General features: G+C 46.2%; 1 protein-coding gene across 1 annotated transcript; it reads right to left on the bottom strand.

Moving 5' to 3' along the window:
- Window positions 1–3,916: 3,916 nt before the first annotated feature.
- Window positions 3,917–13,370, bottom strand: CD2 (CD2 molecule). The gene is made up of 5 exons (XM_068180544.1): window positions 13,135–13,370; window positions 10,028–10,324; window positions 7,399–7,641; window positions 5,307–5,426; window positions 3,917–4,337 (listed from the first exon to the last, which is right to left on the bottom strand). The coding sequence occupies exons 1-5, from the start codon at window positions 13,193–13,195 to the stop codon at window positions 4,129–4,131; spliced, it is 930 nt and encodes a 309-aa protein (XP_068036645.1). The 5' UTR covers window positions 13,196–13,370; the 3' UTR covers window positions 3,917–4,128.
- Between the last annotated feature and the right edge of the window lie 10,518 nt (window positions 13,371–23,888).

Raw genomic sequence — 23,888 nt, 5'->3', positions numbered from 1 at the left:
GCCCAGCAAGGCAGGCAACTCATGCCCCTGCCCAAAGGGTAAATCACACTTCAGATGGGAGCTTTGCACAGAAAGAAAAGCCACAACCCAGGACCGAGAGTGTGACAAAGTTATGTGACTCAAATCGTGCTTACTGATCATCCAGCACATCTTTTCAAGGAGCCATTTCTGTGCCTGCCCATTTTCTTCACCTGCCCTGTTGCCCTGTATGCCCCATGCACAGAGCCTGGCTTATTCACTGGGCCAGCTCAGCTGATCCCTGTCCTCCTTCTCTGCCCCTGAACCCCAGCCTGGAAGCCCTAGACAGGAGCTGGCAGATGCTTTACTGATCACTGTGTGAGGTAGCTCCTCACATGCCTGCTCTTTTCTGCTCACAGCTCCTTTTCACACCTTCCTGGCTCCACCAGAATGTCCAGGGGAGCAGCAGCCATGTCATGCTTTGGGAAAGCTCCTTCACCTGTGTCCCTGCTGTTCCTAGGGAGAAAGCAACTTCCCCCTCACAAAGGAAGAGCAGTTCTGGTGAGGGGGCTGGAGCAGAGCTGAGGGGAATTTCAGTTTGGGGCAAGCACCAGAGGCCCTCAAGAGCCGATCTGGCACCTCTCTGAAAGGGTAAAGGCTGAAGCTGCACCACTGAGGGAGGGAAAGGCTCCCACGCTTCTGCTGCTCAAGGCAGCCAGGCTGGAAGGATGAGAAAAGGTCCTGTGTTAAACTCCCTCCCAGGGAGGGGAGAAGCACTTTGCTGGAGAAGACAGTGAAAAGGTTGGGTTTGGAACTCCTCTTCTGAGCTGAGGCTGGCAGAGGAGACCAGGAGGCCAGTTCATTGGCACAGGGCCTCTTACTGTGCTCTCCTTCAATTAACCCTTATCTTTCTTCCCACAGCATGAGATAGGAATGCCCAGCAGCAGTATCTCAGGAGCTTGATAGCTACAACAAACTGATCTTATCCAAAATCCTGAGGCCAGATCTTTTACATCATTAGCTGCAGCACCTGAATATCTGTTGCAGAATAAGGACAAAATCAGTGTCTTTTCCCCATGGCATCACTTTGGCAAACATCTCAAGAAAGGCTTGTACCAACTATGGTTTTCTACTTGACCTTTTAAATCAGAGTTTTAGTTTAGAAATTAAATTATCTAGCTGTGTCCCACACTGTCTGTGGCAGAAGCCTGAGAACCTCCCTCTGGACAGGCTAATAGCCAACAGAGATACAAGCAGGTTCTGGCTACTTTACTAGAAAGGCCAAATTTGGGCTGCAAGTGCTGCTGTTTTCACATGAACTAATGCTGGGATAGAAGATTTGTATCTTCCACAGAACCAGCCTCTGCCCTTTTGGGTGCCTGCTCAGCCTGCCCATCTCGTGAGTGCTACAGGACCAGAGCACAGCTACAGACCTGCTTTGATCACAAAGCTGAGCCTCCCTCCCATTCCTCCAGCACTGGCTCTGGAGCACATCACCAAGCAAAACTGATGCCAGCTAATACCCATGCAGCAGAAACTGCAGCTCTCAAACAGGGGGACAAGGCAGCAGACAGAAAAGGAGAAGACCAGCATTGATCATCTCATCTCATCTCATCCCCCTTAAGAAGAGTAGGAAAAAACTCTTCATCTCATGATTCAATGGTAGATGCATCTACAAAAGAAGAACCAAGAAATGTTACAGCAAGAACCACCAGAGCCAAGCACATCCTGTTATGTCTTAGTTCCCAATGTCAGCTCATTTTCCAGAACTGAAACATCCACTACAGCATAAAAGCCCGAGATTTGAATGCCCCATGACATGCATTCAGAAAAATGAAGTTCTGCTTGGTGCTTGTTTGATAAGTCAGCATTTTTTCTGAATGTGTCATGGAGCATTGATAGTCATCATTGTTTTTGTGATGTCTCACGTTTGTTCCTGACGTGCTGCAGTGTACAATACTTGTACAATGAGACATCACAAAAACAATGGTGATTATCAAAAGAAAAGGAGCAAATAAAAAATAAGTTTTGCCCTGGTGAGCTTTCCATTGCACATGTATGCTCTGTGCTAGTAGCATTTTCTTGCCTGCCAAGGACTGTGTTTTGGGGTAAATAGACCAAATAGGGATAAATCTTCTTTCTCAGGCCCCAGTAACCCTCCCTCTCTCCTAGAAAGGACCCCCACACCTGTAACCACAGAGCAGCACCAGTAAACCTCTGGCAGCACAGGACAGGCAGAGCAGCTGTGTTCACCCACACCAGCCTGAGCCCATCAGCTCCTGGCACCCCAGCACCTCCCAGGGATGGTGTGACACCTCCTGCATCCCTGCTTCTGTGGCTCAGGGACCAAAATGATTTGTTGCCTCCTTTGTATCAAAGTGAGATACTGAAGTACCAGCACAGCTGTGAGCTAAGCTACTCTGCACCCAGTCTTCTCTTTATTTATTCAGTACGGGGATATAGCATATGGTATGTTACAAAATAAACCATGAAACATTTACCAAATGCAATTTTAAATAGCAAAAGCCCAAAAATCAGCTGCAGAAAGCTAAGGCAAGAGAGCAAGTGGCACTCTCAGGGCTGTTCCCGCTGTTTGAGTTCAAGTGAAGTGACAGAACTCTGGAGGAGGCAGAGGCTTCCTTTTCCTGACAAGTTGCCTCCTTGCCCTTACACCAGAAGATAAAAATAGTCATATTTCCCAGGAGAAACAAAGCATGGGTGTTTTATCTCCCCCATCACCTGTGGGATAGGCCAGCCTGAAAGAGGTATTGGGTGTTCTTCTGCCTGACACATCAGCTAGCTGGCTGGATGTCTCATGCTCTGTGGCTCTTGTAGCTCTCTCTTCCTTCACCTGCCCTGCCTTTTACCCCAGATGGGTCAGTGCACCCATGCAGACACTGCTCTAAACCAGGCCTGTGCTCTCAGCTCCTCAGCTGTCCTGCAGAGGCAGTTACAGACACCCCCAAGGCCCAGAGGAGCAAGCAGTGTCCATCATGTGGAAGGTGGTGCAGGTGCACTTATTGCAGTCCAACTTCTCCCTTGGATTTGCAGATCTCTCAGCAGCTCTTATCATCCTTTGGTTATACCTGAGATGTTACCAGCAAAATCAAGAGACGTGGTCCCTCGCCCTCAGCAGGAGGCCCTGAGATGTGAACCCCTGACAATTCAGACAGTGCCACCAGTAATCCTACTGGCTGGCAGTTTATAATGCTTTGTTTCAAAAGCCAAAGGAGACCAGACCTCTTCTAACAAAAAAAAAAAAAAAAGTCTGTATAGCCACACAGACTTATGCTGAGAATAAAGGTTTGCTTTATTTGCCTAAAAGTCACAAAACTGAGTTGAAACGATCCCTGAAGAAGCTGTGTAGCACATTCTCCTGGCCCTTGTCAGAACAAAAAGGCTTCACAGAATGTTATCTCACCCATCCTTTGAAACCCCAGTGCTGGAGAACCTCTCCAACAAATCTCTCTCAGTGTTTCATTAAAAACAAAAGTAAAATACTGACCTAACTGCTGCAATTCAAGTCTACAGTTTCTTTTCTAAACACAGTGGAGAAAGGGAAAGGGAGAAAAGGGAAAAGTTCTCCCTTTCCCATTTGTGCTTTTCTGACACAGGTCCTTCAACGTTCTCACATGTTCTTTCAATATTTTCTTCTCCGCATTATACGACACAAATCCTTTCAACTTCTTACAAATATTTAATTACGTACAACCATTTTTTGGTCCAGGAGGCCATGTATTTGATGCTGAAGCCAGAGAGCTGTCCTAATCTGTAGCAGGAGATGAAACCCTGTAAAATCCATAGGTCCATTTTGTCTCAGTAGAGCTTTAGCTTCTTCTTGGTGAAAACCATCCAAAAACCACGAAGACAACAAGGTGCAGTAAAAGCAAGTGAACCACAGAAAGACACAGTTTCAGGGCTGAATGCTCCATATCCATATCCTATCATGAAGACACCCATGGAAGAATGGCCACAGGGATGAATGCCCATCACCTTGAGTCTCCTCATCTCCATTTGATGCTGTCTCTAATTTTCTGCAATGAAAGCTGCCTTTTCATAGCTGAGCGTTACGCAGGGCTGGGCAGGAGGGGCTCCTGGCTGTCAGAAACTTTCTTTTCCCAGTGCACGGTGGAGCACAGAGACCAGCATCCCTCCTCCCAGGACGTCTGCTCAGGGCCTTTGTCTCGGGAGGTTTGGAGTCCGTGGCTGCGTGCGGGGCCGTGGCTGGGGCCGCGGCTGCTGCAGCTCCTGAGGCTGCGGGGGCAGCGGCCGCTGCTGCACTCGCAGCTGCTTTGGGGTGGGCCTGGATGGAGTCTGAGGCAGCTCCCGCATCCCCCTCTCACAGTCCATGGGCAGAGTCTGCATCGCTCGCTCCTCCTCTGCAACAACACAAGGACCCCACAGTCACGCATGCACCAAGAAGCCAAAAACACACAGAAATGTCCTTGGCCCAAGCAAGAAAAAGCCAAATATTGGTTTTTAACCTGCACACTCTCAGGTGTTCCCGCTGTCCCAGTGAACAGCAAATTCACCTCTGCCTGCACCTCCCAGGCCAACATAAATGCTTTTGGCAGCCTGGCAGAGGTCAAGGTACCTGGAGCATTTGGGGCAGCTCTGCCCTGTCTGTTGGGGGAACCAGCTTTATCAGGGAGGCCCCAGTAGACATCAATGGATACCCCCAGCCTGAGCTGCTCTGTCCCCTTTTGGAGACTACTGAAGGGAAAGTGAGGTCTGACCCAGGAAGCAACACCAAAGCACTCTGCCCTGCCTTTGTCTGTGCTGGGATTTCCAGACTCCTGGCAGCCAGAGATCCCTTTTGCCAGCATTAATTGTCACACACAAAGAAGTAAATTCATACCGACTGACTTCTGATCACTGACTCATCATTTCTGAAATATCACTCATCTTAACTTAGGGATTGAGGGATTTACCTCTTGAGACACTGAGGTGGCCTTAAAGTCACAGCAAAGTGTTTCAGAGAAGTTAGTCACCGTAAAATAATCACTAAAATATTAGTTCTCATTTTCTCAGACTCATTTTCTTAATTCCTCCTGAAGCCAGGCCCAAGAACTGAGGACATGGTGTCACTGTACAGCTGATGCAGTGGTCTGTACCACTCAAAAGAAAACAGCCATAATGTAAAATAACGCTCAGGTGGCTTTCTCAAAGCACATATCAGAAAGTGAGACTGGCAATGCCAGCTGATCTACATAGATTCACCATATGCTCACCAGGTTATTGCTCATGTCAGGACAGAGAGAATGCTCCTGACCACAGGGCTGCTGTCAGTGGGAAGCTCTAATATTTTAGGTTGCTGGATAGCAAAACAAAGCCTCCTAAACACTTACCATAAATTTCATTCCTTTTTGTTTTCTTCCTTCTGATACAATAAATAAGACAAATGACAAAGATGACAAAGAAGACTGCACCTCCTGCTATGCATAAGATGAGATAAAAGTCCATCTTGCCTAGTTAAGGGGATGAAAGAGGATGTTAGATGGAAAGAAATAACTTGCACAACATCTACTTAGAATTCTGTATTTTCTTCTATTGACCATAAAGGCAGACCAGTAGACATCCCACCCTTTGCTTTTTACTTGTATACAGCAGAAAGTTGCTGTTCCTCATTGTTGAGAATTTAATTGCTCCCTGATTCAAGTTCGGCAGAAAATTGAAATGCCAAGATTCAAGTTCTGCAGAAAATTGAAACCAGAGCATTCATGCATGCCAGCTCACTGTATTTAAATTGCCACTTGTTTTAGTTGCCAGCATTACACCAAGGTGTCTTTTGCTTTTTCTGTGCCTTTTTTCCCAAGAAGAGTGCAAGAGGAGCCCGGACAGATTCACATATAATTACACTTCCATGAAAAGCTGGCTGAGCTAAAGCCCACCTGAAATGTACCTTGCCTGTAAAGGTCAAAATTCAAGGTGATTGGCCCCAAATGCAGGACCAAGTGTTCACAGAGGGCAGCAGGGTTAGAAGGAGGTTTGTCTGCAAGATGAGGGATTTTAATCTACTGTGGAGCTGGCAGAGTCCTGCCACTACACAGAAAATTTGAGAGGTATTTAGTTTGGGTAGGAAGTGTAGTGCTCCATGCTCTTAGGGGGTTTTTGATGTCTGAGAAATGCTATGTTTGTACTTTAAAGATTGTTGGTATTTCTCTGTTAATGATGTGACCAAAAAAAAACCAAACTCAAACTCTCCAACTCAATTCACCCTGTGAAAAAAGAGCGTTTCTTAAGGGCGAGAAAAAGTGAAATCAAAATTGTCTAGACGATGGCTGATGCCTGCCCATAGCAGCAGTGCAGGCAGACCTGTGCTTGCCTGGCTTGTGTCCTGGCATGGGCAGCTTCAGCCAGCATTTCTTCATCCAGACAAGGTGTTTGGGATAGTTTGCCCTGTCTTAAACAGACCTAATCCAACAGCATGATTTCATACCTAGTTCCAAAGTCCATGCCACATCCTGCTTGCCTCTTCCCAATGTTAACATCAACGGGACTGTGCAGTCCATCAGGTCAGGCAGCAGCAAAAAAAAAAATACATTTCTTGGCTATTTTTGAAATCAGGAGGATTATTCAGGAGGCAGCAGCTGCACAGGAGAGCAGTGGCCATCCTGTCCCTCAGCTCTTTGCCCTTCAGTCAGAATCAACAGACCTGGGATCACTTCAGTAAAGCCTTTATGCCTTAAGGCTTGCTCCCTCCCTTCTCACATGGGCTGTCCTTCAGACTTGGGCTTTCCCTAAATTCACTGTGGCGGAAATAGGTAAAAATTGGAAATACTGAGCCAGCTCTTGTGAGCCCCGCCCCCAACTCTCCACCAGCTCCAGCAGGAATGTAGAGTAAGAGAATGCTTCAAGCAGAGCACACATGGATAGGTGGGATGAACCCAAGTCTGGCAAATTCAAGGACTTTTCCCTAGCACTGCACTGGAATTCTGGACTTTGAACTGAGCACCACACCCAGTGTCAAACCAGTGTGATCTGTCCTTTGTGCCTTAGCTTGCAAAATTTTACGTGGGAGGATGACAACTGCAATGACTTCTTTTGCCTACTGAACCATTTTCATCATGACTCTCCCCATTTAAAATGCAATCCTTTCATTCCTTTTGCTGCATCTGAAGTGAATAGGAAAACCATGATACATTTGAGCCATGCTTATCTGACCTGTGTAACCCCGAAGAAAAATCCTCCATAACTTCCCTCCTGATTTCTAGGCCAAGCTGAAGAGTCCAAGCAGCTTATTTTTTCCCCTTGTGAGAGAACTCATCCACACCCATGGCTAGCAGGCAACCACCACCACATCGATAGTTGTGATTATGGAGAGGAGAAAAACACAACGGATTTCCCCACAGGAGAAGAGAAGGAGCAAAACCCCTTTCACATCCCACTGCCCTCGGCAGTGATCCACCCTAGCACATTCTGACAAAAGAGATTTCTCACCTGAGCAGTTAATTACTTTCTCAGCCATTTTTTCACTGACTTGGTTCTTAACAATGCATCGGAACGTCCCAGAATTCCACCCGTGCCATTCCAGCACTGTTGCATTCTTTCGGATTTTTATGCCATTGGGTCGAGTCAGTTCTATTATAAATGCTTCATCCTTAGCCTTCTGTTTTGCTTCACACTTGACAGATACACTTTTATTCCTGCATTCAGCATTGAGGATTGGCTGAGGGACAGGTTCTGAAAAAGAAGGGAAGGCACAGGCATGTCTGAGAGAGTTTCTCCTCTTGAAAGGCTCTACTATTAAGCAGAACAGAGAATTAACCCCAAATCACCAGCTAATGAGATCACAGAAGAATGAAAAGCAAATTAGATCTCTACTGCAGAAGTAACAAGGCAATAATAAAGAAAATGCAGAGCAGTAGCCTACATAGTTGGCCCAGTAAAGCAGAGCTGGACACCAGGCAGGTGAGGGGAGGAAGCTGAGTCTTCAGGTGGGTGGAAGGGACTCAGAGCCACAGCCCCCTCCACCTCTGGACCCTGTATTTTGGTGCAAATGAAGTTGATCCTGCTCCACCTGTGCCCGTCAGGGAGAGATTTTCTCTAAAGCAGGAAAAACTATGAAAAGCTCCTTTTGAGGAACTGTGTTCTACCAACAGCACTCAGCAGGCACAACAGCACAGCATGGAAGGCCATCAACCCAGAATGGAGAGCACAAAACAGAGGTTATGACAGAAAAAACTGTCTCTGCTTATGCCCTGCAAACAACTTGCTCCTTTTGGTTCCAGTTTCTCTATCACTGGTGGCACTGAAAGAGGCAGAAAAGCCTGCAGGGTTTTCCTCAAGTAAGGGCAACTGGTTGGAACAGCAAATGAAAACTAATTATTTCTACCTCTAAGACCAGATAAAAAAAAACATGCCAGTGCCACCTCTAGTTACAGGCTGAGTAAATTATGGAGCTCATAAGTTCTAAAGCAAATAAGGACTGCTCATAGCACATGCAGTCAAGGCTCACACCACGACATCCACAGCCAGCCTTTCTTTGGTAAGCCCACTCCTCCTCTGCAAACTGGAACCTATTATTCAGGAAAACATCCCAGTGGGAAACATTGGAGTCCAGGTGCTGGAGTTGTGTGAGGATATCATTGGGACAATTTTATTTTTTTTAACAACGGTTTGTCCAGCCCTAGTAACAAAGGGCCAGCCTGGCTGACAAATTATTCTAGGACCCAATAGTTACTACAGGACTTCCAAAACCATGTGTCAGAGGTAATGCAACCTCTCTGCTGCGGAGGAAATGATGCAGCACACAGCTGGGCTGGAACATTAACCTTGACCTGAAATGAGGACACCCCAATGACAGCAGAGTGGCTTCAAACACGAGCAAGAAGCATCAGGCCCTGATGACTTCCTGCATCTGTTTACAATAATAGCTCCCAAAGCACCCTCACTGCTCAGCAGCTGTTAGACACAGGGCCTCCCATTGCACAGAAACCCTGCTAAAACCATTCCAGCTGTCACTGCTGCCTCAATAAGGCATCATTTCTGTAATCCCAGCTGGTGCCACAAACTCAAGATGTTGGCAAAGGTGTGCATGATGACTGATGAAGGACAGAACAAAGCCATCCCCTTACTGGGGAAAAAGCCCACGCTGTCCTACAGCTTAGAGGTCTGGAGATGTCACAGCAGTTATTAAAGAGCAGAATAGCCAGCTCCATCATCCCTACTCACCCCAAAACCTTTGGGCTGCTACTGCTCTGATCTCTTAGAACAAGATACAGCACAGAAATGGAGGCTGCCCTCATGCTTTGAGCCCAAGCAGCTGAAATCCCCAGGTGTGTGCTTAACTGTGCTTCAAAGAGCGCAGTCTTCATATTTGTTGTGTTGTGCTATGCAATGATAGGGTGCAGAAGTCTTCTTCCACTGCAAATTCAGCTCCTGTTGTGGTTTATCTCAGGGGAGGTGACTGCTGGATTTTTTGTATGTTAGAGCAAAAATGGAGTGGGATTCCATTGCCAAATGCAAGCATTTAGTGTCATCTAGACTCCTGAGCTCTCCACAAGGGGCTGGCAACACAAGTTGCTCAGCTTGCTGGACCAGTGGCCAGAGAACAAAAGTCATAACTCAGTACCCATAAAATGGCACTGGAAATACCCGAAACCCACAGTGCATCAGCCACAGCTGTACCCCACATAGGCTGCTGTGGTCCTAACAAAGGTTTCTGGAAGCAGGATGCTGCTGGGAGCCCAGTCTCCTCTCAGGGTCCCACCCCAGCTTAGGGTCTTAGCACTGTTTGTGGTGCTGCAGTAGGACTGACCACCCTCACCCTGCTGTCAGTGTGAACGTGCTCCCAGCTGCTTTCTTGGGCACAGCTAGAAACCTGCTGGCTGACAAACGGGGGAGCCAGAAAGAAGCCGGGGCTTTGAGGCCATCAATCAGAGCAAGAGAAGGGAGTAGAGAGGCAGGCTGCTGTCAGTGGCAGGAAGAAAAAGGTATGTCCTACAGAAGTCACCCCACTCCTAATCAGAAAGAAGGGCACTCAGCAGGAAAGGCTGTGGGAGAGAGCAGACAATACCAAGTCTTGTTCAGCTGTCCTGGGCATGGTATGGGAAAAGAAAAAACTCACCCTGAACAAAGAACATTATATTTTCTTCTGCCTTCAGTTTTCCATCCTTCTGATAAACCAACACCGTGTAATTTCCACCGTCCTCTTTTTCCAGGGGCTGGATTTTCAGAGTACCATTTCGGAATATGGCACACCTGCACTGGTCCTTGTTCACAAAGTGCTTAGCTTTGTTATCTTTGATCTGAATCAGCCTTTGTCCCCTTCTCCTCCATGTTGCCTCGTAGACGTCCCCAGGAGCAGTGATGCTGAGAAGAGCTGTCTCATTCACCGCCTTGTAAATCCAGCTGGTGCTGGAGCCTGTTGAGGGAAGCACAGCCAGCCCCTCAGATGTCTCCAGCAGCCCCCCTAAAGGTTGTCATTTGCTATGCCACCCCCTTCCTGAGCTGCCTAAGCCTCTCTGCTTTACTGATGCCATCTTCTTCCCCTGCTCCAAAATATTTCTTGATTGTTCATTAGATAAATGCCAGCATCCAATTTAATTCTGAGAGGCAAGAAAGCTAAGAGCTCAGCTTTCAAAAGCTGAATCTATACCCTGGCTGACTTACTTGGAATGACTCTAGATGCCAAGATTCATGGCCTCCCATTCAGTTTAACATGAACTTAGCCCTTCCTGAAAAGAAGATCACTTCTGTGTTTTGCACATGGCACAGGCTGGTACCCAGAGCGCCCATCACTGCAAACATTACTACAGACAGCAAAAATAGTCACATCCCTGAACAGCAGAATCATTTCAGCCACCTCAGTGACAGCAATGATGATAATAATGGTAGCCCATGTAAAGCTGTGAGTGAGTGTAAGGCACTGAACTGGAGGCACCCCCACAGCAGTGCCCCCCCCCACTCTCACATCCCAGTTACTGTGCCCCACTGGAATGTATCCACTTGATTTTTCTAGCATAGGATCCTGATGGGGCAAGTAAGGCAGGAAGACACAGCCACCAGCATCCTGTGAACTGAGGGGCTACAGGAGTCATTACAAGAAAAGCTATTGGAAAAAAAAAAAATCTTTTCTCTTCCTTTGATTCCAGGTCCCTTCTCCAGAACAGCGAAGAGTAGGAGCTTCCCAAAGGTAATGTCCGGACTGAGAAGCACCTGAGCATGGGGCTGCCAAAGGGGATATTCACTAAACATCCTCCATGTTTCCAGCAGTGGGAATGATGAACTCCTGGAGCAGTGCCCGGGTGCTCTGCCCACTCTGCTCCAGGCTGCTTTCAGGCACTGTCCTTGCAGGCCCCATTTCTGGTGAGCCAGGACTTGGGAAACTTTGCTGGGAGGTCATTTCAAGTGAGGAACTGTCCCCACCCCCGTGACAGGTGGACAAACCTGCAGGAGGAGGGTGAAATCTGCGTGCAAGTGTCAGGTGGGATAAGCTCACCGAGACCTGAAGGCATGTGCTCAGAGCCACAGCTTATTTAGTTTGTCATTTTCTTGTGCTCATTCCTCCTCAATTTACAGGGTGAAGCCAATCAGCAGGAGGAGATTTCCCTTCCCATCACCACACAGAGCTGATTCTGCCTTAATTTTATGTATTTTAAGTACTTTTTTCCCCACAGAGAGAAAAACCTGTGTTTATGCATATTTTTATTACAGTCCTTCACTCCTTGTATCTAGGATAATGATAAATGGCACCACAGAGGGGAAACTGAAACCCAGTGGCTATTTCATTAAACTAACAATATTAGAGATAATCAGAGAACTAAAATAGCATGCCTCTGCAACAAGAACATTAATGCTGTAGTGCTTCTGGCAATTCACCACCTCTAAAGAGAGGTTGTTCTTTCAGCACTGCCTTTCTTGCAAGGTATTTGATATATCTAATGAAATGTCCTGAAATAAAGCTATCAACTAAACAGCCTTGGAAGCAGCTATGCCCCACACAAATAACACTATGCGTTGTACCCAAATATTTGAATTCTGATTCTTGCTTCTGCTCAGTCATGAACAAGTATTTAAAGCCAGTAATAGGATTTCTTTGCATAACAGACAATACTTAGATTTTCTCTATGGAAGTAAAGAAAAAAAGCAATCTGAGTTTTCAAGGATAATTCAATGGCATCTCTGTGGACCAGCGGCATCTCTAGATATTGATCTGATCTCCGCAGTCTTTCTGGTGGAAAGCTGAGTATCCCACACGTATGATACTAAAAATCTGTTTAGCTAATGAAACAACACTTCTGATAAAAATGCCAACTAAAATGTGCTCCAAAGGGCAGAAAGGCTTTAACTGAGAGACTACAGCTCACTCACAGTCACAAGAAAGAGTTAAAAGAAAAAGCTCCCGTAGTAATTTTAGAGAAGGAAGGAACTCTCTGAAACAATTTTCCATTCAAGGGAATAATCCTTATTTCTGCTGGGGGAAGATGTTTTATAGATTGTGTACATAAAAAGAAGAAATCCTTATTTATCTATTAATTTTGTTCTAAAGGAAAAGCAAAGCATTAAACAGCCATACATGCAAACTTAGTGGAATGAAACAGAGGGGAAAAAATTATGCAGGCTTGTATTGCCTCCATCTCTTAAAACCTTCTCTAATCTATGAGTTAACACCTTAATTAAGTTTTTAGATTAATATTTAAAAAAATAATGAAAACAATAATATGGAAAATATAAAAAATATATGTAGTTGCTTGGTGTTTTCACATCTTAAACTTCAGCTCCACTGAAGACACTGAAATATATCACTCTTTTAATATTTATGGAAGAATATAAATTGTACTTTCAAAAGATTTGCACATCTTTGATAAGAAAAGGAAATTACACACGATAATGCACAGTGAACTGGATCTCTAATGTAGCACAAGCTGCCTCGAGGGCAGAAAGCAAACTGTATGCTGACATTTCTCATTACACACGTGTCAAATTAAGACTCATTAACTTAAAACCAAAACTCTTTACAGCTTATTATTATAACTGGAATAGGAAACTCAGGTCCTGCCCTCCCCCGGCTGAAAATTAAATCAAATAATAATAGCAATAACCCAGATGTCTTCACTCATTGGAAAAGTGGAACAAGTTTCTTATCAGTAGCAGCCCACCAAGTTGTAAATGCTTTAAAATACAATTTCAACATTGGCCCAAAAGAGCAAAAAAACTGTAAGAAAAACTCACATTTTACAGTGGGAAATAAAAGCAGCAAGCACTTGACTAGGAAAATCCTTCTAAAGTTCATTTTCAGGGTCAAAAAACATCCAGTGTTGCCTTGATTAGTGATAGCTCCTGGCAGGTGAAAAGGTTTTCTACTGTGAGCAAGCAGAGATGGGACATGTCGGCGCAGCCTTTGTGCCCTCCTCCTCTCCTCCAGCACTTCTCATTTCTAGCAGAGGCGGAAATAAGCCTCAACAGAGTGTTTTGTCTCCATGAAGGCAACATGGAGACACTAAAAATGGGCACAAAAATGCAGGAATGCTCTGGAGGTTTGTCCACCCAGCTGGAGGGACAGATGGGGCCCTTGTCCTCCTCAATGCTCACCTGAAGAGCTCAGTTCCAGCACCCACATGCCACCATCCTAGTGGGAGGGATGCAGTTTTTGGGTGGGGGTGTGATAGGAATCCTAATTCTCCCCCACAGCCTCAGCAGCACCAAGGGGAGAGCAAGCCCAGGAGCCCCAGTGAGGAGCAGGTGGCTGTTGGACAACACTTGAAAGGAGACACACTTCCCTTGGAAACCATCAGGATCAGCTTGGCATCAACATCTGGTGTATGAGGGGCTGGCCAGAGGCACAAACGCTCCCTTCAGGCAGGGCCAACCACTCCAGCAAGCTGTGAGAGGGATGAGCATGGAAGGGGGTGAGAACACTGCCTTGATCAAGCACAAACCAGCCCTGAAGCTGGCTGATGTGGGAAAGAAGCTGTGAGGAGCTAGGTCCAAAAACATGTGAGAAGCTAATAAAGTCCTTATTCCTGATTCCAATACGAAACAGATGGAGTAGTGAGGATTTTGAATCTTATCCTCACCAGCATAATTCCTCTGCTTCAGCAGCCACTGAAATCTTCCAGCTTTTTGTCACAGATGTAGGCGAAGAAAGAAGACAAAAGAAAATCTGTGGCACTAGAAATGTACAATAGTAGATAAATCTTGCTTGTTCGTTCATGTCATTCCTCTTCCTTGAGGTTAAAGGAAGGTCTTGTAAGACATCTCCTCTTCTCCAGCTTAATAATTTTTTACTGGTATTAATGAGGTAAAAAAAACACTCCTTGCAGGAAAACCTAGTTTTTCTTCCTTCTTTCTGCTATTGTTTCCTTCCAAAGAACACACAAAGGAGACATACACAAAAGGAGAGAGGAAGCAACAGCAGCAAGATCACAATTCTGTGCCTGACCTCCACCCTCTGTGGCAAGAAACAAGCTGAGGGCAGGGACTGCCACACTCAGGTATCTCCTCAGCCAAGCAAACTGTGTCAAACTCTTGGACACATCTGCTTCCAGCCCCAGCACCTAAAGAAATTTGGGCAAAGGCAGCAACACTTATTTCTCCTCAGTTTTTTTGGAGGTTTTTTTGCTGGATCCATCAAGCAGAGCAGAGGGAGGCCCAGCATGCTGAAACCACTGTCCATGCTCTGCTCAACTGTCTCCCTTCTTCTTCAGGGAAACATCCCTCAAAGCCACCTCCTGCTTCCAGGGTACCCCTGCACATTGTCTGTTTGTTGGCATGTTCACACTGCCAGCACACTGGGGTGGGAATTGTCATGGTAAAAATGAAATGCAAATGGAAAGATGTGTGCCTGTGTGAGTGTGAGAGACAGAAGACAGGTAAAGCTCCTTAGTGGTAGAACCAGGTGTAAAAGTATTCCCTGTATTCATCATGAAGGCCACTACTTCCATTTAACCAGTTTGGCATGCCCACGTGCCACACACAATCTCCTAAACTCACAGCTGAAATGGGTCACACCAAAAGCCCCTATGGTGCAGCTCACCAAACATCCTGGTTGCTGTTGGAGCAACAGGTAGGCAGGAGCAAGAACCCATTTGTAAAGGATATAAAGTGTCTGCTCAAAAATGACCTTACTGTGAGCAGTGAAGAAGCACATGAGAGAAAGGCTGAGAGCTCAATGGCTGATGTCCCATGGTCACTGGACACCACAGAAGCGACCCCGGGCCTTGGTATTCCTGAGTGCTTGGTGCATGCGCACAAAATCCACTTGCAAGACTTTGAGTAACGAAAGCCAAAAGCACAGCCAAACCTGCATCACTCACCTGCAGCAAGAATTCCCCATGAGATCCTGGCACGTGCATGGTCTGTCCCAAAAGCAGCCCCTGAACCCTCCTGTACCATCAGACCCAGCTGGAGAAAGACAAAGTAGCCCATGTCTCTAAGCTCAGTCTTCCTGCCAGATGACAAGTAGGGAGATGTCAATATGCTGCCAGCTTTAGCCTTCCCCTCTTGAAAAGCAAGGCAACATCATGCTGCGGTCCTGACTGGGCTTTAATCCCCATTTTAGAAGCAGGATTTTTTGCATGTTACTTGGAAGGAAGCACTCTAAGTTGTTGCACTGATGTCTCTGTTTTCCCATCAAGGAGAGCCCCAGGAGAAGGCATTGAGGAGAAGGAGCCTGAAGGTGTCTCTGGGAAGCACAGCAGCTCTGGGCTGCTGCCACAGAGGAGCTCTAGAAGCCAGCATGTACCTTCAGAGATGTGGCATGGCATAAACATCCTGAGAACAGCTACAGCAGAGAGTACTGGCAGAGCAGCCCCTGCACCAGCCAGAAATGCCCTCCAAGGTGGAGGGAGTGGCACAGAGAGAGCTGTGGCTGCAGCTCTGTGTGGCCACAGCCCAGACACTGGCCCAAGCTGTGCTGGGCTGGACAAGGTGAGCTGTAGATAGAGTGCTCTCACACTTTTCTTCTCACTGCAGACACCTCCTCTCTTCACACAGGAAATAACCCCACTGGATTAAATAAAGCCAGCAAGAAAACCCGGGCAGTGACAGAAAAGTAGACGTCTCCCAGCACAGCGCTGCTAGGCCTGGTTCAGTTAGGCCTGTCCTTAGCATCAAGCTAAGGATGCTGGAGCCCTGTTTAGCCCATTGCATTGCTGCACATCCCCATCTTCTGACACACAGGGGAGCAGAGGACTGAGCACAGCCACAACAATGGCCTGTGTCTTTGCACAGCTCTCTCTGCAGCATTGTTTCCACTGCAGAAACCACAAAGCGCTGCACTCGTACATTTGCTTTTGTGGCTTGCTCTTTCCTTTACACTTCTGCTCTTTGTAAGACAGCACAGAGTTTCCTCACAGGGAATGTAAGTATCATACTCACATTTCCTTGTAGAGGTGACAGAGTCCCCCACATCTGAAGGCAACATCTCAAGAGACAATATGCAGCTGTTCCCAGCTCTAAGTTCTTAGCTTAGTGATGAGCCAATAAACATTCATGCCTGAGGCTTATTTTAAAAAAATATATTAAAAATATTGTTATTTGATCTACTAGAAAAGGAAGACTACAAAAAGTAGATTTGCAGCCTGATAGTTTGTACCATCTTCTCTCGCATGAAACTTTAATTATAGTAAGTGGTACTTGCATGTGAGTCAGACACCCTGCACTGAGCATCTCCCAAGACGTTCACCCCTCTAAATCTCTCACCAGGTCGTTGATGAGGCAGACTGTGTAAGGAGAAAAGCAAATGTGATTTTAATTGGAGTGTCAGATAGGTAATATGTGGAGGGGAAGCTTTGGGGAAGGGTAACTTTACTTTTGGGAGCTCTCCTGAGTTTGCACCCTGGCCTGCAAGACTGAGCTCCATCTGGGTTGCCCTGGATGGCAGCTAAGAGCTTCCTGATGGCACATTCCCCTTACTGCAGCTTTTTACGAAGCAGGAGGAATTTTGGGCAGTGGCTGGAGCAAGGAAGAAGCAAAGTGAGCCCTAGCAAGGGGCATTGCCCTGCACTATGAAATGCCAAGGAACTGCTGGCTCCCACGTAGAATTTCAGCCATTTGGTTGATGAAGGACACATCCTGCCTCCTCTTCACTTCCGCCTTACACAGAGCCAAGAAAGGAAAAACTCCAGCTTGAATCAAGTGGTGGAAATATAAAGATCAATAACTCAAAATAGAGCTTTAGCTAAGGGGTTGGCAGGGATGCTGACTCAGTGTCTCAGAGCTGAGAGCCCTGAGTTGCCTGTACACAATGGAAATCTTCCAGAAATAGTGACACACACACACACACACACACATGCACATGCTACTGCTACTGAAAAAGTTGTCTGCACAAACTTTTTCCATCCGTCTCTCAAGAAAAGTAAATTAACATTTTCAAACCATGAATCATGCAGAATTGTCCTCACCTGATTATTTGAAGAGACACGATTCCCCTGTGATGTCCATAATGCCACATAGAATATTCTGAGGTGGAAGGGATCCACAAAGATTACCAAGTTCCTGTCCCTGAGTAGGACAGCCCCAAGAATCACACCCTGAGCCTAAAAGCATTGCCCAAACAATTCTTCAGCTCAGACAGACTTGGAGTTGTGACCACTTCCCTGCTGAGTCCATCCCAGTGCCCCAAAAGCCCCTGGGAGAAGGGCCTTTTCCTGATAGCTAATCTAAACCCCCCCACCCCAACACAGCTTCATGCCATTAAACCTTTAGCCCCAGGTGTTCTCTCTCAGACACATTTTCTTCTTTTTAAGCTGTAAGCCTGTATTAACAGCCAAACCTCACAAAAAATACCCTTTATTTCTGGTCTGAAGGAACATAACCCCCTTAGACCAAGCAGTCTGTGGTTCACAGCAATGACTGAGGCTAGAGCAGATGGCAGCATCCCATCAGTTATTCCTGCAGATGGTGCATTTCAGTCTTGTTGATGATTTCCATCATCTATAAAGGCCCTAGATTTAGGATCTAACTTTCAGCATCTTGTTCTAGTAAATTCAGTGACATTACTAAAGCTGCAAAAGGTGTTGGCTTGCTGGCATGCTGCAATCAATTTGTCTGATACAAGAAGCCAGAAAAATGACCATAAAAGCATCTTCTAGTCTTGGCAGTGGTAAATACACAAAGACCTGTATTAACTACAATGTGCCCCTTCATCACAAGAGAGTGGATGGACTAGCTACCCAAGAAGGATAATAGAAGAACAGCTGCTCCTAGAAATATATCCAGGAAAGACAAGTTGTTGCTACCATCTAAGTAATCTTGTGGACAAGATCTGACACTCCCCAGAAACCATCAGCTTAATAAATGCTTGCATACCTGATGTTTTGCACAGTATTTTATTCTACTACAGTACTATAAATTCAGAGAGGAGTGAGGGACAGATGGAAATGGGCAGGTGGGAGGCTGAGAAGTGATGCAGGAGACAAGCACAAACAACTGGATAATATATTTCAGTAGTAAGTGCATTTATTCCTAGGAGTGGCCTTTATATAGTTCCCACAAACAAAGGAAAGTCTTCCCTTCAAATGCAAGACACTGTTGGCATTTCTCCTACTGGTGCAGCCCCTGGGGGGCATGTATGTGGGCATAAAATTTCCCTCCTCCTAGAAGACCTTGCATAAGCCTCTCTGAACATCACTTTGGATCTTACAAGTGCCTGTAGTTTATTTATTAGACAGTGGACCAGTGGACTTGTGATAGCAAAACAGAAGGCCCATTATGTAGCCTTATTCATACATATAAGGAGGTTTGGCTCTTATTGTTGGGAAATTAAGATGCAAATGTCTCAGAAACATCTGAATGACCTGTTAGCACAGTCTTGCTGCTGCTCTCTGAAGCAAGAAAAGTACCCTGAAGATGCCCTTTGCACCATCTATACCTGGAGCCATGAGATGCAATGAAAATTTAAGTCCTTTCCTCCTCAGAGCCAATCCTGACATCAGTTCAGTTTCCCCCGCTTCTTCTCTCATCCTGCAAGTTTCCTGTGCCCTGTGAACCTGGCTTTGGCCTCTCTGAGGTTTGTTCCTACATTTAAATGCATCACCTCACCTAGTCCTGCCAGGTAGCAACATCAGTGTGCAGGGACAACAGAGGGGCAGGATGGGCTCAGCTCTGGGGCCAACACCCCACATCTGCAGCAGGAGCCACACCAGTATTGGTAAAGAGCTTTTTCTACAGCAAGGGAAAGCACAGGCACAAAGCTGCCATCTTTCTAAACATTTACATCCCAGAGCTGCTGTTGCCTGCCAGGAAGAGTAATGGCTAAGTGCTAAGTCATTGCATTTCTGAGAATTTCTGCTCTTTAAGATCTCAGTAAGGCAGGTGCAGGATGTTCTGTGAGATGCAGATGAGCACCTGTTCTGTGTGCTGCACTGGTGGCAACTTGTGGCTTTTCACAGTATTTCTACTAGGGCAGTACTTGCAGCCCTTCTGTTGCACTCCTGACAGTCAGGTAGTGTCACCATTCTTTTCAGCCATCCCTTTACATTTCCATCATGGGAGAGCAACATTTTTGTTAATTAATCTGTCTCGTGTTCCCTACATACACGGCTTTCAGCAGCTCAGTAAAAATTTGCTGAACTTCAGCAGGCACTTTGCAGAGCAGGAAGTTTCCTGTGCAGCCTCAATGGAAAGTTACTGGGCATGCCTTGTGCCCTCACAGATAGGATGCACTGGCTTAGAACCACAGCTGCCATGGTTATTTGTGTCATATTGATATTCCTTTAAGCTCTTCAGCATCAGTAATTCAGTAAAAAAACAGGCATCTACTTTCCTCTTATGCTGAGTCTGTTTAACCATTGGGACTTTTTAAGATAGATGAGGTAAAATTCATGGTGGTGTTGACTCCTCCTGATTTTCTCTCCAGCAAAGAAAGGACTTTTCATCTGCAGTCTGGTTCTCCAGAGAAAGCTACAAACAGATCTTTGTACGCCAAATAACAAAGCTTTAAACACTCAACAAAAGGTAAGGAAACAAAACTTATCAGACACCAAATCATCTGAAGGAAAAAAGTCCCAAACTCTCAATAGCTGAGCAGAAATGTGTACAAAGAGAAGCTGAAGTTGCACAGCTTTCCCCATGACCTCCTATGGCAGCAAAAGGATTCCTGGCCCAACTTGTGCACAGGAAGGAAAGAGAGCTAGCAAATTCTCACCCTGTTCAGGGTACCCAAAAGGCTGGCTGGAGTCCTGCCTTTCCATCACCCTTCTCCCACCTCATCTAGCAAAACCCATTCCAGAAAATGTCATCAAGATAAAAATGCTGGAAAGGGTTTGCTAGAATGAGGAGGCGGAGGAAGAAGAAAGGTTATTTCCTGTTTGCTGCTATCAGATTTGGGTTTACTCCCCTTCTTGGGCTTATCAAAATTAGCACAGCACATTCCCTGCAAATGGCTCAGGAGAAAGAGAGGAGTGAGGAGTCTCTGCAGCCCCAGGCAAAGCATCACCCGAGGGGCTCAGTGGGGCTGTGATCTACCACCAGCAGAGGAGTGCATCTGTCTGGGGAACACCATCCATGACAAATGCCAGGCAGAGCAGGGGTGAGGAGAAAGCAGCTGCAGCTTTCTGGAGAAAAACATTTTATACTGCCTGAAGAGCTTGCAGGATGATGAAGGACAGACCTTGCCTGAGACCCCTGCAGCCTTCCCCACCCATTTAAGGGAAGAAAAAGCATCTGTCTACCATTACTCACCAGCACTTCTGTACCCTCAGTCATTAAGCCCGTGCTCTTTCTTCCCTTTGGATCCTGCACAGCAGTCACTGAATCTGTCATCACTCCCTTCCTCTCTTGTGTCCTGTCACCGTTCATTCTGACACAGCAGAGACACAGCCCCAAGAGGCTGTCCCAGCCAGCAGTGCTGCTTCTCCAGGCTCAGACTGTCCCAGCCAGCAGTGCTGCTTCTCCAGGCTCAGACTGTCCCAGCCAGCAGTGCTCCTGCTCCAGGCTCAGACTGTCCCAGCCAGCAGTGCTGCTTCTCCAGGCTCAGACTGTCCCAGCCAGCAGTGCTGCTTCTCCAGGCTCAGACTGTCCCAGCCAGCAGTGCTCCTGCTCCAGGCTCAGACTGTCCCAGCCAGCAGTGCTCCTGCTCCAGACTCCGTGTGCCCCCTCGGGAGAGCCTCCACCAGCGTCTCCAGTTGGCTCCAGGTGAATTGAGCTGACACTCACACACTTTCCTGAATGAGTCACCTGACACATCCCTGAATCCCACCCCTGCTGTCCCAAATTTCCTCGCCATTGGTTTGCCGGTTGTTTCAGAGGAGAAATCTGATGCCTATTGCGCTGTGATTGAAAGCTTTCACAGGACTGCAACACAAACTCCTAGTGCTCTTTGCTTCAAGTCATGCTGTCAATGGCACTACTGCAATTCTCTTCACGCAGACAAAAACACCATCACAAGTTCTTTTTCCTTTTTTTTTTTTTTTTTTTTTGTTTGTTTGAAGATACCTTGTTGCATGACTTTTTAGGATTAAAAAAAAAAAAAGCATTTAAAACTGCTTCACTCCTTAGTTTAGGGAAAATATGTTTTACCCTCATTTACCCTCAAAGAGGAAGTTGTATAAACCAAAGATGAGACAGCAGTGCTGGCTGGAGGATAGGCACCCAGCTGTATTTCTTTATTCCATTTGCATATGATACGGGAGTAGACAATCATTCTGTCCAACGCACTGCATTTGCAATTCCAAAAGATTTGCTGAAAACTGCCTCCAAGTAATTCTTGGCCTGTAATGCATCTAGTTTCTGTGGTGTTAGATAATACTGAAGCTACCAGTAGCCATCATCAGTTTTAAAAATTCTGCATAGAATTTCCAATAGTAACTATATTTATATTAGCTATAAAACACACACTTGAGACTATAGTCCCATTCAGTATTTTATCATGGATATTGGCTAAGTGTGACACAGAATATCCTAACCAGAAATATAGATCAATTTAAAAATAAGCTGACATTGGCCACCCATATTTTCTACCTCTGCAGATGGGAACTTTATTTATGTTAGTGTTTGGCACAATGAGCAGACCACAGCTGTACATTAACTTGGAAGTGTAATGAATTATTTTATACAGTCAGGTTCCTGCTGACCTCATGGCTGATGGGAGAGTGGGGGAACCTCTGCTGCTTGGGGTTGAAAACCCACCTCAGGCAGGGAATATCTTCATGAAGGTGACAATGATGCCATCAGCATGCATAAGCAGAAAGACTGCTGCATTTCCCCGTGGTCCTGCACAACCCAAAGAAATCTGCTAATCACACCAAAGCAAAATTAATCTTGTTATAATTAATACAACACCTGCCAGCAAGGACATGCAGTGATAGGACATGGGGCAAAGGCTTCAAACTGAAATAGAGTAGGTTCATATTGGGTATCAGGGAGAAATTATTTTCTGTGAGGGTGCTGAGGCACAGGTGGCCCAGGGAAGCTGTGGCTGTCCCATCCCTGGAAATGTTCAAGGCCAGGACAGGGATCTGAGCAACCTGGTCTAGTGGAAGGTGTCCCTGCCCACAGCAGGGGTGTTGGAATTAAATGAACTCTAAGGTCCCTTCCAACCCTTCCAACCCAAGGTCCCTTCTCAGTAAAGACAGCCCTGCTGTCTCCAGCCACATCCTCTGCCTGAGGAGATGAGTCATGTAATCTCGCAGAGAGGAAATGCAACATTTACTCTGAACAAAACCAATGCAGGGCACAGTGGTTGTCAAAGGTCCCAGGCACTGAGCAGCCTGGCAGAAGGCAAAAACAGTATCCAAAGACTAATCCAAGATTCTGCAATGACACATCACGGAATTCTGCTTCCACCTCAGACAGAAATGGTGATGCTGCCATTCTTGCCCACTTCTGTTACCAGTTCTGTGTGTTTACCTATGGGAATCTGTGGGGCATCTCACTCCTGCCTGCCTGGTGGTGATAATACCAGTTTGGATTTTACAGCACCACCAGAATTTGCTGTTTCATTTTAAGAAATGGCTTTAAAGATATCTCTCCATGACACTGCCTGCTACAGGTTCATTACACATGAACCTCTTGTTTGCTTGTTTTGAAATGAGCTGTAATAATTCATAAAAAGTGACATGAACTTACCATGTACATGCCTAAAATCTAGCAGGGTTTTTTTTTCAACTACACAGAGATTTCTATCAGAAGTTCACACAACCACTGACCATTATCAGTTTTGTCTATCTGCTCTCAGACTCACCAGCCTCTAATCTTGTTTCTATAGAGTTGAGTGTGACAGGGAGGGCTGGTCCTGCAGCTCCCCAGTCACAAGCTGACTCTTGTCCTGGTGTCTCTGCTTCTGTGCTGGGCTCTGAGGCAGCACCCCAAGGGCTACCTACACAACCACAGGGACATCAGGCCAGAAGCCTGTGGTTGAGGTTGAGAAACAAAGCACTGTTTCATTACTGGGATGTGGGAGCTTTTCTGACATGATAGTTTTGTGGGGATGAGTTCATCCTGAGTGCTTAAAGAAGTCTAAAGGGATCCTTCCATTTTCTCTGCTCACCATTCTACTACACACTTCTTGCTTGCTTTTGCTTTCACTTTGATCTTAAGTCAAGTAAGTTCATTCTCTGCTCCCCTTTTATATTCATAAATTAATTACATTATGAAAAGATTACATATTGCATTTCATGTCAGTTGCTGCTTAGCACATGCCGCAAGCAAACTCCTCTCTTCCCAGCATGAAAGACTGACATGGATACAAATCAAAACCTCTATTCTGTACAGTGCTACAAACCACTGGTGGGAGGATATCACATCCCAAAACACCCACATTTCCCACAGAGCAGAGCTCCCCTCGTCCTGCCAGCACTTGATTAGCAGAGGGGTGGAAGCTGCACTACTCCCAGCCTTGCCCAGTCATGACCAGTGGCCAGAGGGAATGATGTGGTGGTCAGTTCCCATCACCTGGAAAGCACCAGCTCCCCAGAGGAAGCCACCTGGAGGCACCCTGGCACCAAGAACTCCCTCAGCAACTCAGAGAAGGCAGGGCTGGCATG

The sequence above is a fragment of the Anomalospiza imberbis genome, chromosome 2 (genome assembly GCF_031753505.1).
Source record: "Anomalospiza imberbis isolate Cuckoo-Finch-1a 21T00152 chromosome 2, ASM3175350v1, whole genome shotgun sequence".
Taxonomy (NCBI): Eukaryota; Metazoa; Chordata; class Aves; order Passeriformes; family Viduidae; genus Anomalospiza; species Anomalospiza imberbis.
The sequence above is the reverse complement of the archived record's forward strand: the minus strand, read 5'-3'. Positions and strand labels throughout refer to the sequence as shown.

Coding starts and splice junctions, on each gene's coding strand:
- CD2 (XM_068180544.1), bottom strand. CDS start 13,195: ATGAACTTTAGAAGGATTTTCCTAGTCAAGTGCTTGCTGCTTTTATTT. Junction 7,642..10,027: donor TATAATGTTCTTTGTTCAGG/GTGAGTTTTTTC, acceptor CTTCTTTTTCAG/AACCTGTCCCTCAGCCAATC. Junction 4,338..5,306: donor AAAAAGGAATGAAATTTATG/GTAAGTGTTTAG, acceptor GTGTTGTTGCAG/AGGAGGAGCGAGCGATGCAG.